This window comes from Schistocerca gregaria, chromosome 9 (assembly GCF_023897955.1).
Source record: "Schistocerca gregaria isolate iqSchGreg1 chromosome 9, iqSchGreg1.2, whole genome shotgun sequence".
Taxonomy (NCBI): domain Eukaryota; kingdom Metazoa; phylum Arthropoda; class Insecta; order Orthoptera; family Acrididae; genus Schistocerca; species Schistocerca gregaria.
In genome coordinates, this window is record NC_064928.1 from 141,170,568 (window position 1) to 141,189,673 (window position 19,106).

The 19,106-nt window shown below is 40.9% G+C and overlaps 1 protein-coding gene across 1 annotated transcript in view; it reads left to right on the plus strand.

The window, feature by feature from the left end:
- The window catches only part of LOC126291704 (zinc finger protein 501-like), a 199,843-nt gene extending 181,228 nt beyond the window's left edge, over nt 1-18,615 (plus strand). Inside the window, exon 9 of the mRNA XM_049985353.1 lies at nt 17,784-18,615. Within this exon, the coding sequence (XP_049841310.1) occupies nt 17,784-17,832 (49 nt within the window). The 3' untranslated portion in view covers nt 17,833-18,615. The remainder of the gene's footprint in view (nt 1-17,783) is intronic.
- Nucleotides 18,616-19,106: the final 491 nt, after the last annotated feature.

Sequence of the window (19,106 nt, forward strand, 5' to 3'; positions counted from 1 at the left end):
AGCTGATATCGTCAACAAAACTTTATTTAGTTGCCAGAATTGCCCTTTGAAAAAGACGGTCCTGACTGGTATAACTGCGAACAGTGTTTCTCTAAATTTGGCGGAGGAGTTTTCAGCAGTGGTCATTTTGCAGAAATCTGCTGAGTTTAACGAGGCCGGCCATCTGGTCAGTAGCATATGTGCCTGGGCTTATTTGTAAAAGTTGATGAGCAAAATGTGACGCTGTTTCGTCTTTCGACAGTTCCGATCTCATATTTCTTGTTAGTCACCAGTGTTATGATTAGTGTGGCCAGTGTTATGATTTTTTTAAAGCATGCATTCATCTGGTCTGATGGTGTTGACTTGGGGATACTCATACTCCTGAGAGTGTGAGTTGGACCCCTCCATTCATTTAATAGTTTACTCGCAATTCTTGTAATGTTCTGTGAATGGCTTCGAGTAATTTTTTTTTTTTACGTGCCATTGTATATTTGTATGTACCAGAATGTAATTTTAGCTTGCTTTAGAAGTTCACCCCGTCCAGCTGGTTTTAGGATTTTACATATGGGGAACTGTTCTTCGGCTGTAATCAGCAGTGTAGGTGGAGTGGACAGTTCATCCTCTTTCCGGAAGTGTGGCAGCAATGCCTGGTCTTGCCAGTGGAAGTGCGATGTGTTGTCCAGCACGTATTTACGCCTGCAAGAAATTTATTGCTCAGAAGGATATCAAGAAATTCATTCAGTGCTTAGCCGAATTATTGCTTCAATAAGGGTCAGAGGTGGTCCAGCGTGTTATTGTCTTGCTCAATTTGTGAAGCCCTTTCTCGAGAGTAAAACTTGCAATTTTTCTGGAATTGTAATAAACTGTTTGTTCCACGTGTGCATCACATCTACTGATTTTCGTCTCATTCGGACGTCGTTTTTTATTCCCATAGAGCCTATAACGCTGAACTCCAAAGAAATACATTCAGCGCACTTCCTGACACTTATATTTATATGTCGACTGAAAATATTTCTGCTTCTGAAATGCTTTCTTTAGTGTTGCCTGTCTGTAACTTGTATTTTCCTTGTAATTATCGTTGTCAGTTATATACGTGTATTACCGACAACATAGAAAAACTTGTCTATTTAGTGTCTTAATTTAGCGTCTTAGTATCCTTGTTGCGTCGCGCGGCGAGGTTTCGCGGTTTGAGGCGTTATGTCACGTTCTGCGCGGCCCCTCCCGTCGGAGGTTCGAGTCCACCCTCGGGCCTGGGTGTCTGTGTTGTTGTTAGCATAAGTTAGTTTAATTAGTGTGTAAGTCTAGGGACAGATGACCTTAGCAGGTTGGTCCCTTACGAATTCACAAACATTTGAACATTTTATCCTCGTCTCTTTTTATATATGTTCATCTTATAATCTATTTGCTAGGCACTATTCATTCCGTTCAAGAGATCTCTCCAAAGATATTTCACGTTTCTCGCAGAGTGACATTGTTATTGGCAAGCCTTATACAGTTTCTTTCTATTTTCTAAACTGAAATTCACATTCCAAATTATCCTTGGTTTCTCTTCTTTCTTTCTCCATATCCACATTCAAATAACATGGAGAAAGATAGCTTACGAACGTGTATCGCCCTTTTGTCAACGGATGAGGCCATTTCCGCTTATTTAACTATTACAAGTAAAATTCGGTTTCTGTAGAAGTGGTACAGAAACTTTCGCTATCTGTATTTTATGTAACACCAGAATGTCATTTTCCATGCAGGAATGTCCAAATCTTCATCTTTTATTTTGCTGAAAATTTAAAACTAAGAAAACATGTCTTTCCAAAAAATGTTTCTTCATTTTTTTGCTCGATATGATAATTTTGACAGGGATACTTCAATTGTGAGTAACGAACGGTGTCAAAAACAACCGCTGATAGCTTCAAAGAAAAAGAAAACGACTCCAGTATTTACTTTTTGGAGGTTGAACAAATAATACTATAGTCCTTAGTACTATTCGACAATGGAAGGAAAAATACAATTTCAGAAAATTAAGAAACGTTATTTATTTCTTGGCTTAGAAAAGACTCAAAGGAAGCCATTACTGTCCGTTTCGGAAGTATAAATTCCTTTGCGGCAATGAAATGTGTCCATATGACAACGACTTTTCCCTTAGGAAAGTGTTTTCCTCCTCCAGTACCTCCCTTACACCGGCTAAATATCCTTCTGGCATCAGTTCTCCAACCTCGTCAATCGACCATAGATCAGGATCTGAATAATCCGCCTCGTCAGGGAAAAACTCGGATAGATGGATTCCTTCTACTACGTCGCACTCGAAGTCCAGTACATACTCTTCCAAATCAATGACCAGTAAATCCAGTTCCGGTTGCCACCAACAAAAACAAAGACTGCTTTCTTTTGGAAGATATTTCACCACAATGTTCCTGAAACATCTTACCCCTAAACAGTGACATTAAAACTGTAACTTCGCATTACACGTGCTTGTAAGAACCGTTAACGCATTGCAAAGTGATTTATTCAAAGCAGTAGTCCGACATACTTATAAAACACTTTATCTGATGATCTTACACTAAGCGTTTCCAGACTGAGAGTAAACTCTAAGACACACAGGTAAGCTACACCGTACTGGATGTGTGAATTCTTCATGCACTACCTACCATCCTACATGCGACATAGAACATGTGGTACAACAGTGCTTGAACACAATTTAACGAAGTACGTCGGTCTCTCATGCTGCTCGTTAACTATTACTAAAGTGATTAATTCCATATCTATCGTGACACTACCGGCTTAACTCGTTTGCCGCATATTGCAGGCCTACACGATCGTGCTCGCGACATCGATCGTTACATGATGCCCGTAAGGGGCCTGAAGACGGTCATGTTTTGATATACTACCATCTCCAAGAAAACAGATGTGGACGGGTGTTACAGTACAATCTCCCTTATGTCAGTGTCAGTTACGGACTGCTTCTACATCAGTGAAGTCACCACTAATTCAACCTCCGTTGCTCGCTCTCCACTGCAGCGCTGTGTCCACCCTGCCCACTGTGCAGGCGATATTCAACACCTCTTTCCTGTCCCTCCCCCGTGTGCAACACCAGAAGTTCTACATATTTCGGTAAACTGATTTACGTAACATGTAACTGAAGAATCTTCGCGTCATCTACTCTCCACGAATACTTGGCAATAATATTTCGTTTAGAAACATGAGCTCCCAGAGAAACCTGAAACAGACTGACGTAGCTGAGTTGTTTATTTTATTAATGACAAGCAGTACTAGAAATGGTTCAGCATTATTCCCAACGCCATCCAACCAGCTCGGGATGTTGATGGTCTAACGTGCCAGTTCGGCAAAATTTGGCGCTATTCTTATCAATTAGTGCCAAGAGGAATAACTGATTATATAAGGGGACAGAAGGGAAGCAACACTTTACTCACTTGCTCAATTTGTGAAACTTTATCTCATGAATAAATCAAATCAATTTTTCGGAAATTGTAATCATTATTTGTCTGTAGACGTACGTCACATGTAATGATTTCCGTCCCATTTGGATAATTCCTTCGTGGTGCGTCGTTTATTTTCTTGGCTTTGTACGAAAATCAATGTAATGCACATGTCTGGAGATGCCGTTAGATGAGGTTTTTTTTTTTTTTTGCTGGCATATAGTGTTAATTATTACCCAGCTATTGCGAAAGCATGCTTCGGTTATTATATTTCCGTCAGATTGAGGTTAATTCGTGGTGGCATGGAAATATCGTTTGCTGTTGCGCTGTCTTGTTCAGAATGAATCTGCCAGGAAGCTCCTTTCTTGTCTAGTTAGATAATGCAGCCACGAAATGGCGTCCTTAATCAGTTCCGACACCACTGAACGTCGAAATACGTACACTCCTGGAAATTGAAATAAGAACACCGTGAATTCATTGTCCCAGGAAGGGGAAACTTTATTGACACATTCCTGGGGTCAGATACATCACATGATCACACTGACAGAACCACAGGCACATAGACACAGGCAACAGAGCATGCACAATGTCGGAACTAGTACAGTGTATATCCACCTTTCGCAGCAATGCAGTCTGCTATTCTCCCATGGAGACGATCGTAGAGATGCTGGATGTAGTCCTGTGGAACGGCTTGCCATGCCATTTCCACCTGGCGCCTCAGTTGGACCAGCGTTCGTGTTGGACGCGCAGACTGCGTGAGACGACGCTTCATCCAGTCCCAAACATGCTCAATGGGGGACAGATCCGGAGATCTTGCTGGTCAGGGTAGTTGACTTACACCTTCTAGAGCACGTTGGGTGGCACGGGATACATGCGAACGTGCATTGTCCTGTTGGAACAGCAAGTTCCCTTGCCGGTCTAGGAATGGTAGAACGATGGGTTCGATGACGGTTTGGATGTACCGTGCACTATTCAGTGTCCCCTCGACGATCACCAGAGGTGTACGGCCAGTGTAGGAGATCGCTCCCCACACCATGATGCCGGGTGTTGGCCCTGTGTGCCTCGGTCGTATGCAGTCCTGATTGTGGCGCTCACCTGCACGGCGCCAAACACGCATACGACCATCATTGGCACCAAGGCAGAAGCGACTCTCATCGCTGAAGACGACACGTCTCCATTCGTCCCTCCATTCACGCCTGTCGCGACACCACTGGAGGCGGGCTGCACGATGTTGGGGCGTGAGCGGAAGACGGCCTAACGGTGTGCGGGACCATAGGCCAGCTTCATGGAGGCGGTTGCGAATGGTCCTCGCCGATACCCCAGCAGCAACAGTGTCCCTAATTTGCTGGGAAGTGGCAGTGCGGTCCCCTACGGCACTGCGTAGGATCCTACGGTCTTGGCGTGCATCCGTGCGTCGCTGCGGTCCGTTCCCAGGTCGACGGGCACGTGCACCTTCCGCCGACCACTGGCGACAACATCGATGTACTGTGGAGACCTCACGCCCCACGTGTTGAGCAATTCGGCTGTACGTCCACCCGGCCTCCCGCATGCCCACTATACGCCCTCGCTCAAAGTCCGTCAACTGCACATACAGTTCACGTCCACGCTGTCGCGGCATGTTACCAGTGTTAAAGACTGCGATGGAGCTCCGTATGCCACGGCAAACTGGCTGACACTGACGGCGGCGGTGCACAAATGCTGCGCAGCTAGCGCCATTCGACAGCCAACACCGCGGTTCCTGGTGTGTCCGCTGTGCCGTGCGTGTGATCATTGCTTGTACAGCCCTCTCGCAGTGTCCGGAGCAAGTATGGTGGGTCTGACACACCGGTGTCAATGTGTTCTTTTTTCCATTTCCAGGAGTGTATTTGGAAAACGCCGCAAGTGACGAATCTCCGCCCGAACGTTCTCGTCATTACTCCGTTTACTCTGTAGCGAAATGCGGGGACGACAGTCTACACTGAATGTAGAACTATTCGTTTGATGAATATTGGCACTTACATACAGAAAAGCTATACCTTTCGTAAACTTTTTTGGTAAACTAAAATAAAACCATCCTTCCAGTTATAGTCGACGTAACTAAACGTTGTTGTTGTTGTGGTCTTCAGTCCTGAGACTGGTTTGATGCAGCTCTCCGTGCTACTCTATCCTGTGCAAGCTTCTTCATCTCCCAGTACTTACTGCAACCTACATCCTTCTGAATCTGATTAGTGTATTCATCTCCTCGTCTCCCTCTACGATTTTTACACTCCACGCTGCCCTCCAATGCTAAATTTGTGAACCCCTGAAGCCTCAGAACATGTCCTACCAACCGGTCCCTTCTTCTTGTTTAGTTATGCCACAAACCCCTCTTCTCCCCAGTTCTATTCAATACCTCATCATTATTTATGTGATCTACCCATTTACTATGTTTTGCAATCAGGATTTATATTTACTTTAGTTATTTCACAGCAGTTGCGCGGTTCCGGACTGAAGCGCTTAGAACCGCTAGCCCACCGCGGCAGGCCACAGCTATGACACAAGAGGAAAAATATGACCTTCGATAACCATTATTAAAGCCCTAATTAGATGAGATACGAGCTTATGATGCTTCCACACAGACCTTTGAGCATTTGCGTAATAGCATGAAATGTCTTGCACATAGTGAAGCAGATATTAAATCTAATGTGGAATCATTCTCTGTGGGCAAGTGCTTCGAGTCCACAAATCAATACATATTACAAATGCAAGTGTACAATGTGTGTGCCAAGACCCGTAACGATCAAGCGAATTATATATATGGTCGGTAGTCATCTATACGCCATCCATGAAGAAGGTTTTACCTGAAGGGCGTGCATCTCAAGATGTAATGGGTGGGAAGTTTCGCCCTCTAGAATTTTGTAGAATTTTACTGAATATTCGATAGTATTCGAGAACATTTCAGAACGTTCTAGAGAGTTCGAGAACATTCTACAACATTCCATATTGTTTCGGAATATTCCACAATGATCTGGGGAATTCTGCAATGTTCGAGGACAGTCTGGAAAATTGGAGAAAATTCCAGAATGTTCGGGAACAGACCAGATTATTGTGGAATATTCTACAACGCACTCGAAAGATTTGAAATGTCCTTCAACATTGTGCACCATTTGAAGCCCTTTTGGTATGTTGTCGTAACCACCACTGCCGTGTCCCCATCGGTATCGGTTTATAAAGCAAGACTCGTTGTCGCTTCGAACGTCGTTTCTTATCAATGACGAAGGGAGGAGCCCCCCAAAACGTAGTGCAATGATTGAATAAAAATGAACAGTGAAGTAATAGTAGTCAAAGCGATGCAGTGACTATAAATCGAAAATAAATTAAGGAAAGTGTTGTTAGTGTATTTTTAATAAAAACTTGATTTGATTTGTATTTTAGACAGTGCCCATACTTAAAAAAGGAGGAGATCTCGCCAGTTCTGAAGCACGTTTAAGTTCCCAACGAACGAGAACGAGCACCGTGACAACCAGAGGAAATGAACGGATTGAAGATTCAAGATTTGCGACACAATCTTATAATAAAACGTTGCGAACTCAAGACCGCCTAGAAAATATACAGGGTTCTGTTGCTTGAATGAAGAAATTCGATTATCATCACGATGCAAATATATCAGTAGATTGAGACGAGTAGTAGTCCAAGATATATTGAGGATGTTACACAAATACATTCAGCGGGGCCGGCTGGAGTGGCCGTGCGGTTCTAGGCGCTTCAGTGTGGAATCGCGCGAGCACTACGGTCGCAGGTTCGAATCCTGCCTTGGGCATGGATGTGTGTGATGTTCTTGCGTTAGTTAGGTTTAAGTAGTTCTAAGTTCTAGGGGACTGATGACCTCAGATGTTAAGTCCCATAGTGCTCAGAGCCATTTGAACCATTTGTCATAGCTGTGGACATTACTATTGTGTCCAAATCTCGAAGTATTATTTATGGCCTGTTTCTTCACTGAATACATGCTCTATCTGCTTAAAATACATAACTCTTCGAGGAGACACCTTCAGTGGAAGTGCGGGCGAAAGACGCACATTATTTCTCTGCTTTTCTTTTATAGTACCAGCCACTGCTTCTACCCTAAGTTACAGCAGATAAGTATACCGTAAAACATTATTCACTCAAAATGTGGAATACACTTTAAGTAGTTGATCTCTTTACGGCCTGGTTTTGTATCGCGACAAAAATTTGCATAACTCATTTTTTCGGAGCTCAAAAACTTGCTTCCTGCCATTCAAACTTTCTACATGTACACCCAAAAATTCGCACTATTCTGTTCTTACTACCCGCATCCTGATCACATCACACATAAATTACTGGTGATAATCTAATTCTTTCATAAAATTCTCTTGAGTGTATGTGTGCAACTTTTGCGAAACTAAGGAAGGCCTCGATTGCAGAGAATCAGCTGCTGCAGACCGACAACTTCTTAAAACGTTTCCCCACGGATAAAATCCACATGGTTTCAAAAGCCGTAGAACAAAGAGACCAGCCGAATACCGCATCATCAAAACCACCTCGTAGTATTTTGTCCTAGACAGTTACGCAGTTTGGGCTCTTGACATTCCCCACCATGAAATAGCCGTTGGTTGTATAATTAGAGGGATCGCTGTATACGGTGACCACACCCATCAGAAATCGTGGTTCTGTTGAAATATATCAGTGTCATACTACGCTAATCGCACATCATATTCCGTCAATAACGAACTATTGTAATAATTCACGGGAAATTTCACAACTCCAGCGTCAATCCTGTTGCGTGTTCGCGTAATTCTGCTAATTGAGGGAATGTTTCGTCATAGTGAAAGAGCCATTGATGATCGTCCTCACCATATGCACACACTGCAGCAGCCAGTTGCACCTCTCACTCCCACCAACAGTCTCTAACGTCGATGCACTACCGTTACTTTCCGTACTTTTCAATGTGAATTTTTCTGCACCCCTGTGAGCAGTTGCTTCGGACACAGCAGTCAGGAGTGTTAAATGGCACAATGATTTCCTCGTTCTTCTATCCAAGGCCGCACATAAGTCTGCCATTTTATTATCGGTTAAAATTTGTTAGTAAATAATAAAAATTACTGAGCTTCTCGAGAGACTGAATGTGATTGCCGGACCGGAATTCGAAACTGCGACTATCGCTGAGTAAAAACTTCTCCAAACAGTGGCTAAACAATAACATAGCAAAACTTGTCTATTAAGTTTAGTGTCTTAATTTAGCGTCTTAGTATCGTTGTTTACTTGTATTTTTCTTCATCTTATAACCTATTTCTAGGTACTATTCATTCCTTTCAAGAGATCTCCCAAAGGATCTTTGCCGTTTCTCACAGATTGACATTGCTATTGGCAAGCCCTTCCTTTCCCAAACTTTAATTCACATTGCAAATTATACTTGATGTCCTTTGTTTCGTGCTCCATCTCCAGATTCAAACAACATGGGTAAAAATAGACTAGAACCGTTTGTCGCCCTTTCCTCAACGGATAAGACCATTTCGGGTTCTTTAACCGTTATAAGTAAAGTTCGATTTCTGTACAAGTAGTACACAAACTTTCGCCACCTGTCCTTTATTTTGATGAAAATTTAAAACTAATAGAAAATGACTTCTCAAGAAAATGTTTCTTCATTTTTTGCTCGATATAATAGTTTCGACATGGTAACTTCAATTTTGAGTGACGGACGGTGTCAAAAACGACTGCTTATAGATCCGAAGAAAAATAATTCCAGTATTTATTTTCTGGAGACTGAACACAGAATATTTACAGTACTGCTCTTTACCACTAGGTGTTCGCCCATGGAGTGAAAAAAGGAATTTCAGAAATTTAAGAAACGTAATTTATTTCTTGGCTTCGTAAATACTCAAAGAAAGCCATTATTGTACGTTTCGGAATTATAAATTCCTTTACATCAGTGAAATGTATCCGTATGACAACGACTTCTCTCTTAGGAGAAAAATCTTCCTCCTCCACCAACTCCCCTACATCGGCTAAATAATCTTCTGTCATCAGTTCGGCACCCACGCCAATCGACCTTAGATGAGGAGCTGAATAATCCGTCTGGTCAGGGACAAACTAGGGTAGATCGATTTCTTCGGCTAGGTCTGCCTCGATGTCCAGTATATACTCCTCCAATTCATTGTCCAGTAAATCCAGTTCCGATTGCCACCTACAAAAACAAAGACAACAAAATTGCTTTGTTTTGGAACTTATTGCACCACGATTATCGTACCCTTAAACAGCATTAGTAAAACTATAACTGTCGCATAGCACTTTCTAGCAGGAAACGTTACAGTACAGCAAACCAAGATGTTGTTGTTGTTGTGGTCTTCAGTCCTGAGACTGGTTTGATGCAGCTCTCCATGCTACTCTGTCCTGTGCAAGCTTCTTCATCTCCCAGTACCTACTGCAGCCTACATCCTTCTGAATCTGCTTAGTGTATTCATCTCTTGGTCTCCCTCTACGATTTTTACCCTCCACGCTGCCCTCCAATGCTAAATTTGTGATCCCTTGATGCCTCAAAACATGTAATATCAACCGATCCCTTCTTCTAGTCAAGTTGTGCCACAAACTTCTCTTCTCCTCAATCCTCTTCAATACCTCCTCATTAGTTACGTGATCTATCCACCTTATTTTCAGCATTATTCTGTAACACCACATTTCGAAAGCTTCTATTCTCTTCTTGTCCAAACTATTTATCGTCCATGTTTCACTTCCATACATGGCTACACTCCATACAAATACTTTCAGAAACGACTTCCTGACACTTAAATCTATACTCGATGTTAACAAATTTCTCTTCTCCAGAAACGCTTTCCTTGCCATTGCCAGTCTACATTTTATATCCTCTCTACTTCGACCATCATCAGTTATTTTACTTCCTAAATAGCAAAACTCCTTTACTACTTACAGTGTCTCATTTCCTAATCTAATTCCCTCAGCATCACCCGACTTAATTCGACTACATTCCATTATCCTCGTTTTCCTTTTGTTGATGTTCATCTTATATCCTCCTTTCAAGACACTGTGCAATCCGTTCAACTGCTCTTCCAGGTCCTTTGCTGTCTCTGACAGAATTACAATGTCATCAGCGAACCTCAATTTTTTTCTTTTTCTCCATGAATTTTAATACCTACTCCGAATTTTTCTTTTGTTTCCTTTACTGCTTGCTCAATATACAGATTGAATAACATCGGGGAGAGGCTACATCCAAAGCATTATCAGCAGCAAGCCGACGTACTTCTAAAACACATTTTCTGACTAACTTACACAAAGCGTTTGCAGACTGTAAGTAAACGGTACGACACACAGGTAAGCTAAACCGTACTGAATATGTGAATTCGTCATGCACTACCTACCATCCCACATTGCACATTCACCATATTGTAAAACAATGCTTCAACACAATTTAACAAAGTACATCGATCTCTAATGCTGGCCATTCAATACTACTAAAGCGATTAACTCCATATGTGTCGTGACACTACTGACATAACTCGCGGACTGCATGTTGCAGGACTACACGATCGTGTTCGCGACATCGATCATTATATGCCTGTTAAGGAGTATGAAATCGGTCAACTTTTAATACAGTATTATCACCAAGAACACGGATGTGGACGGGTGTTACAGTACAATCTCCATAAGGTTAGTGTAAGTTACGGACAGCGTCTACAACAGTCAAGTCACCAGTAACACAACCTCCCTTACTCGTTCTCCCCCATTGCGCTGTGTTCATGTTGATCAGTGTACTGGCTATATTCAACATAAGTTTCCTGTCCCTCCCCTGTAGGGAACACCTGTAGTTATGTGAATTTCAGTAAACAAATTTACATAATTGATATAACTGAGGAATCTTCAAACCATCTACTATTCACGAATACTTAGTACTTACATTTAAGTTGAGAACATGAGCTCCCAGAGAATCCTGAAAGAGAAAACGAAACAATATTATCTTTCGTATCGATTGACGTAGGTAGGTTATTTATGTTGAGTAATAACAAGCACTAGTAGACAGGTTTCAGCAAATGTACTCTGTTACGGTTTCACCCCTAGCACTCCTGATTTACAAAGAGTAAAATCTCAAAGCAACAATAGATTTCCGAAACATGTATTTCGGTGCGAAACTTTGTAAAAACTTGGAGACAGCCACATTATAGCTCGTCTGCTACCAAACAGTATGGCTGACGCAACGATACCGGCCAGCAGCGTTTAGAACGACGAGTTTGCGAGGATGCGACAGCTGTCGACGACTTACCAACATAAAATCCCGACTGCGAACTCGTCGAGGATAGCGATAAGCACGATCAGAACCATTTTGTCCGACAGCTTAGCACCAAATAAGTGTTTCCGTGGTTACGGCGGCTGTACGTCCATTGTCGAAACAGAGGACAAGTAATTATTATGACTCACGTGTGTGGCGTGAAAAAGCTGTTCAAGGACTGCTCGCTTTTAATCTCATTTTTATTTGGCCTCTTCATAAAACAAAATGTCGTGTGACGAGGGCCTCCCGTCGCGTAGACCTTTCGCCTGGTGCAAGTCTCGATTTGACGCCACTTCGGTGACTTGCGCGTCGATGTGGATGAAATCATGATGATAATTAGGACAGCACAACACCCAGTCCTTAACCAGGGAAAATCTCCGACCCAGCCGGGAATCGAACCTGGGCCCTTAGGATTGACAGTTTGTCGTGCTGACCACTCAGCTACTGGGGGCGGACTGGCCTCTTCATGATAACCAAACATATTTAGCAATTGTTGGATTGGCTGACATGGATTTCATTGCATGTTTTTACATATCCTTAACCCAAAATCACAAGGATGACGTGTTCCGCATTGCTTAACTGCCAGAGCGTTGTCATAATGCATGTCGGTAGACAAATTCCAGCTTTGATTAGTAATGTATCAAGCTTTTCCCGGTACCTTTCAAGTTCTGAATATCCCACATATCAGGTAGCTGAGACCGAAAGAGAATCGCAGCATGTGGATGCCAGTCTTTCCAAGCCGTATAGGTGTGACAAGTAACATCCTTGTACCGCCATTTCTAATGTATTTCTAATGTTTGACGTTTAGACAATCTAGTTTGACGGACATATACTTTTTAGATATACAAGACTGTACCGCTATATACTGTCGAATCTTCGTGAATTGCACTGACTACCACATCTCTCGCCATCCCAGTCAGTTGTGCTTGTTCACGATAGAAACAACATCAAAGGGACTAAATCAATGGTAACAAAGGTATCCTCCTGCTCCATCCCACTTTACCGCTTGTCCTACTGTCTCATGCTGTGTGATGATGGTGTTTCCTTTTATCCAAAGTAAATGTGAACGTATACACACTGATGTGTGGATGCAGTCGTTCGAGAAACGCAGTGGCGAATTCCAATTGATGTGATAGTACCCCAACTCTCCAGATCTGAACCTGAGCGAACATCTGGGACATGATTGAACGTGGTATCAGAGCTCATCGCCCCCTCTCCGGCATTTACGGGTATTAAGTGGCTTGTGTGCGCAGATGTGGTGCCAACATCCTCCAGTTTTCTACCAGGGCGTTATTGCTTCCGTGCCACGACACATCACCACTGTTATTCGTGCCAAAGGTGGACATAGTGGCTCTTAGGTAGTTGGCGATAATGTTCTGGCTAATGAGAGTATTGTAGAGAATACTCCATTGCATTTTGACTTCCGTTTATGATCCAAAAGTTCTAAGGTTCTTCTAGAATCAGTCACCATAAAAATGTAGTCGGGGACAATTTAGACGCATGACAAAGAGCTTCTACGTAGGACAGGCTTTCTCAGTACCAATGCTGGCTTCTGGCGGAAGTTTGCACATTTTCCTAGCTTGCCTATCTAGTCAATGCTAGACTCACAACATGAAAAATCATGAGCGTGGTTGTCCAGGGGGATGGGTCGGGATGAGACACATTAACAGGTGAGATGTTGTACCCGTGGTCTAGGGGTAGCGTCTTTGATTCATAATCAAAACGTCTTCAGTCCAGGGTTCTTTCCCCACCACTGCCTAAATTTTGATAAATAATCAGCATTGGCGGCCGAAGACTTCCGGCATAAGAAGTCAGCCTCATTCTGCCAACGGCCTTGTCAAAGAGGGCGGAGGAGCGGATAGAGGTTCAGGGCACTCTCTTGTCCTACGGATGGGAAATTGCCCTTAAAGGCGGAAGAATCAACAATGATCAACGACATGAGGATGCAGAAGGCAATGGAAACCACTGCATTAAAGACACGTAACGTGTATCCACAGGACATGTGGCCTGTAGTGTCATGACGATCTCTCCATTGGCAAAAGATTCCGGAATAGTCCCCCATTCGGATCTCCGGGAGGGGACTGCCAAGGGGGAGGTTACCATGAGAAAAAGATTGAATAATCAACGAAAGTATAATGTTCTACGAGTCGGGGCGTGGAATGTCAGAAACTTGAACGTGGTAGGGAAACTAGAAAATCTGAAAAGGGAAATGCAAAGGCTCAATCTAGGTATAGTACGGCTCAGTGAAGTGAAGTGGAAGGAAGACAAGGATTTCTGGTCAGATGAGTATCGGGTAATATCAACAGCAGCAGAAAATGGTATGACAGGTGTAGGATTCGTTATGAATAGGAAGGTAGGGCAGAGGGTGTGTTACTGTGAACAGTTCAGTGACCAGGTTGTTCTAATCAGAATCGAGAGCAGACCAACACCGACAACGATAGTTCAGGTATACATGTCAACGTCGCAAGCTAAAGATGAACAGATAGAGAAAGTGTATGAGGATATTGAAAGGGTAATGCAGTATGTAAAGGGGGACGAAAATCTAATAGTCATGGGCGACTGGAATGCAGTTGTAGGGGAAGGAGTAGAAGAAAAGGTTACAGGAGAATATGGGCTTGGTACAAGGAATGAAAGAGGAGAAAGACTAATTGAGTTCTGTAACAAGTTTCAGCTAGTAATAGCGAATACTCTGTTCAAGAATCACAAGAGGAGGAGATATACTTGGAAAAGGCCGGGAGATACGGGAAGATTTCAATTAGATTACATCATGGTCAGACAGAAATTCCGAAATCAGACACTGGATTGTAAGGCGTATCCAGGAGCAGATATAGACTCAGATCACAATATAGTAGTGATGAAGAGTAGGCTGAAGTTCAAGACATTAGTCAGGAAGAATCAATACGCAAATAAGTGGGATACAGAAGTTCTAAGGAATGACGAGATACGTTTGAAGTTCTCCAACGCCATAAATACAGCAATAAGGAATAGTGCAGTAGGCAGCACAGTTGAAGAGGAATGGACATCTCTAAAAAGGGCCATCACAGAAGTTGGGAAGGAAAACATAGGTACAAAGAAGGTAGCTGCGAAGAAACCATGGGTAACAGAAGAAATACTTCAGTAGATTGATGAAAGGAGGAAGTACAAACATGTTCAGAGAAAATCAGGAATACAGAAATACAAGTCGCTGGGGAAATAAATAAATAGGAAGTGCAAGAAAGCTAAGACGAAATGGCTGCAGGAAAAATGTGAAGACATCGAAAAAGATATGATTGTCGGAAGGACAGACTCAGCATACAGGAAAGTCAAAACAGCCTTTGGTGACATTAAAAGCAACGGTGGTAACATTAATAGTGCAACGGGAATTCCACTGTTAAATGCAGAGGAGAGAGCAGATAGGTGGAAAGAATACATTAAAAGCCTCTATGAGGGCGAAGATTTGTCTGGTGTGATAGATGAAGATACAGGAGTCGATTTAGAAGAGATAGGGTATCCAGTATGAGAATCGGAATTTAAAATAGCTTTGGAGGACTTACGGTCAAATAAGGCAGAAGGGATAGATAACATTCCATCAGTATTACTAAAATCATTAGGGGGAGTGGCAACAAAACGACTATTTACGTTGGTGTGTAGAATATATGAGACTAGCGACATGCCATCTGACTTTCAGAAAAGCATCATCCACACAATTCCGAAGACGGCAAGAGCTGACACGTGCGAGAATTATCGCACAATCAGCTTAACAGCACATGCAACGAAGCTGCTTACAAGAATAATATACAGAAGAATGGAAAAGAAAATTGAGAATGCGCTAGGTGACGATCAGTTTGGCTTTATGAAAAGTAAAGGCACGAGAGAGGCATTTCTGACGTTACAGCTAATAATGGAAGCAAGGCTAAAGAAAAATCAAGACACGTTCATAGGATTTGTCGACCTGAAAAAGTGTTCGACAATATAAAATGGTGCAAGCTGTTCGAGATTCTGAAAAAAGTAGGGGTAAGCTATAGGGAGAGACGGGTCATATACAATATGTACAACAACCAAGAGGGAATAATAAGAGTGGACGATCAAGAACGAAGTGCTCGTATTAAGAAGAGTGTAAGACAAGGTTGTAGCCGTTCGCCCCTACTCTTCAATCTGTACATCGAGGAAGCAATGATGGAAATAAAAGAAAGGTTAAGGAGTGGAATTAAAATACAAGGTGAAAGGATATTAATGATACGATTCGCTGATGACATTGTTATCCTGAGTGAAAGTGAAGAAGAATTAAATGATCTGCTGAACGGAATGAACAGTCTAATAAGTAAACAGTATGCTTTGAGAGTAAATCAGGAAAGACGAAGGTAATGAGAAGTAGTAGAAATGAGAACAGCGAGAAACTTAACATCAGGATTGATGGTCACGAAGTCAATAAAGTTAAGGAATTCTGCTACCTAGGCAGTAAAATAACCAATGACGGACGGAGCAAGGAGGACATCAAAAGCAGACTCGCTATGGCAAAAAAGGCATTTCTGGCCAAGAGAAGTCTACTAATATCAAATACCGGCCTTAATTTGAGGAAGAAATTTCTGAGGATGTACGTCTGGAGTACAGCATTGTATGGTAGTGAAACATGGACTGTGGGAAAACCGGAACAGAAGAGAATCGAAGCATTTGAGATGTGGTGCTATAGACGAATGTTGAAAATTGGATGGAGTGATAAGGTAAGGAATGAGGAGGTTCTACGCAGAATCGGAGAGGAAAGGAATATGTGGAAAACACTGATAAGGAGAAGGGACAGGATGATAGGATATCTGCTAAGACAAGAGGGAATGACTTCCATGGTACTAGAGGGAGCTGTAGAGGGCAAAAACTGTAGAGGAAGACAGAAATTGGAATATGTCAAGCAAACAATTGAGGACGTAGGTTGCAAGTGCTACTCTGAGATGAAGAGGTTAGCACAGGAAAGGAATTCGTGGTGGGCCGCATCAAACCAGTCAGTAGACTGATGACCAAAAAAAAAATGTTGATCTATACAGCCCCCCACTCTGATAAGATGTAGCTCTATGTTGATAGCCTCACAGTCGTAGCTAGACCTAGGTTTACAGTATCGTTTATTGGAAGCTTGGTCATATACCACATTGTTAAAGATCGATGTTATGTTATGGCAAGGAAGATTTTAAGCACGATTTTGTGAATTCTCTTTCCTTTAGTGGATAGTTGAGGAACAACATGGGGTAATAAAGTATTTATTTCTTTGTTTCTTTCATGTAAAGTTTCTATAGCTCCACCAACTACTCCACTTAAATTTTGAATGTGATCTTGAATTCTATTTAAATTTGGTAATTAAGTTTTTTGACCTTTATACATCTCCTAAATTTTATATTCTCCATGTTTTTGAACTGAAGCTAACCTTCTTCAATAATCAAACCTAAGATATTTTCTGCAAAAGGCATTTTAGAGTCCATAACTAAAGAATATAGATAAGGTCCCTTGATATAATTTGTGAATTTTGTATATATTTAGGTAGTATCAATTCACTGCTACTGAAATTTGCAAATGTTTTAAAATACTATTCTTTAACATGAAGTTCTACAGCATCTCGAAGATGATTATATACTAGAAGTTCAGTGGCTTGATTTCCATAAAACCATAGATTATTCTTTTTATCAACAATCGTAAACAGTTGTTTATTATTTTATGTAAGGTTGTTGTTGAGCAGATCTACAATCACCTCCATTTATTATAAATAATTTTTATTAGATTTGCAAAAAATAAGAAGGAGCTGAATGAAAAGTAAAGTGATTTCATAATCAGAGAATATAAACCTGATGCAGTTAAAGACTGTTTTAGCTGTCGCTGGTTCATTGATAGAAACAATATTTGGTTGCATGTTTGCAGGGAGCGTGATTTGCTCACCCCTAGTATTCCATAAATATTACAATGTTTTCCTCTTGTATGTTCACAAAGTTCTAGCTCGTTGTTCGTTATGTTGTATTTCTGTGGTAGAAATTGATCATAATCTCTTTTGTCTAAAATTTCCGGGTGCTAAACATTTAGAACCTGGAAATCCGTATAGAAAAGTTAAAATATCATCACCAATCAACAACAATACCATGTTTATTTTTTAATTTCTTTTCCAGACATGCCAAAGGTCCCGAGTTCGAGTCTCAGTCAGGCACACAGTTTTAATCTACCAGGAAGTTTCATATCAGCGCACACTCCGCTCCAGAGTGAAAATCTCATTCAGGAAATTGATTTGTATAATATACTAAGAAGTTGTGAGTTATCTGATAATTTTGTAAGAGACTGTGAGGGTCAATTAAATTGGTAAATTTATCAATCTATCAAAAATTATCTGAAAATTTTATAAGGGAATTTCAAGATAAACTATACTGGGATTCTATTTCATTAAATCAAGTCTTATCTGAAGAATTTATAAGAGAGTTTCAAGATAAATTCAATTGGGTAATATATCACATACACAAGTATTGTTTGAAGAGCTTATTAGAGAATTTCAAGATAAAGTAAACTGGGGAGAAATATTAGGTAATCATAAACCAACTGAAGATTTTATTATAGAATTTCAAGACAAATTAAACTGGAAAGAAATATCATTTACACAAGAAATGTCTGAAGATTTTATGAGAAAATTTCAAGTTAAATTGGATTGTGATCATAATTATATCAAGTGCAAAAGCACTTTCTGAAGAATTTATAATGGTATTTAAAGATAGTTAATTGGGAAATAACTTTAACATATAAAAATTACCTGAGTTATTCTTACAAAAATAATTTAAACCTTAAGAACTAATTGAGCACTCTGAAGAAGAAGAATGTCATATATGCTTAATTGACAAAAATCACCATTTTGTAAAACAGGTTGTAATCTTATTTTTCACAAAGGGTGTATTGATGAATGGTTGAAAGAACATGATAAAGTGTGTAGAAGTCTTATTAAAAATATAATAAAAAGTTTAGTACATCTCATAGTGAAATCTTTAAATATTTTTGTTTTATATAAATAATTTATCTCTATTTGGTTTGATTGTAATCAACCATCTGCTTTAGTTCCTGAAGTAATTACTAGTTTGAATGACACATTGGAAAAATTAGAAAATTTTACCTTTCCACAAGTCTAATAAATTAGTTTCTATATAAATGGAGTCTGCACCAGCCTTAGGACTGTTTCTGATTAAATCCAAATTATGAAAATATTGAAATACTGAGAAGCCAATTGATATTTTTACATTACAGAAATACACAACAAATGGTTACAGAACGGTGTGTAGACCATATGAAAATAAATATCATGTAAAAACTTGCAATGAAAATCGAATTTCTCGTGAATGTGGAAAAAATATTGCTAAATATTATTGCAAAGAACAGTTAGGGCGGATTCTGGGTGAAGAACATTCGAAAATACTAATGTCAATGGAAAATGTTGAAAAGCAGGAAACTGATTC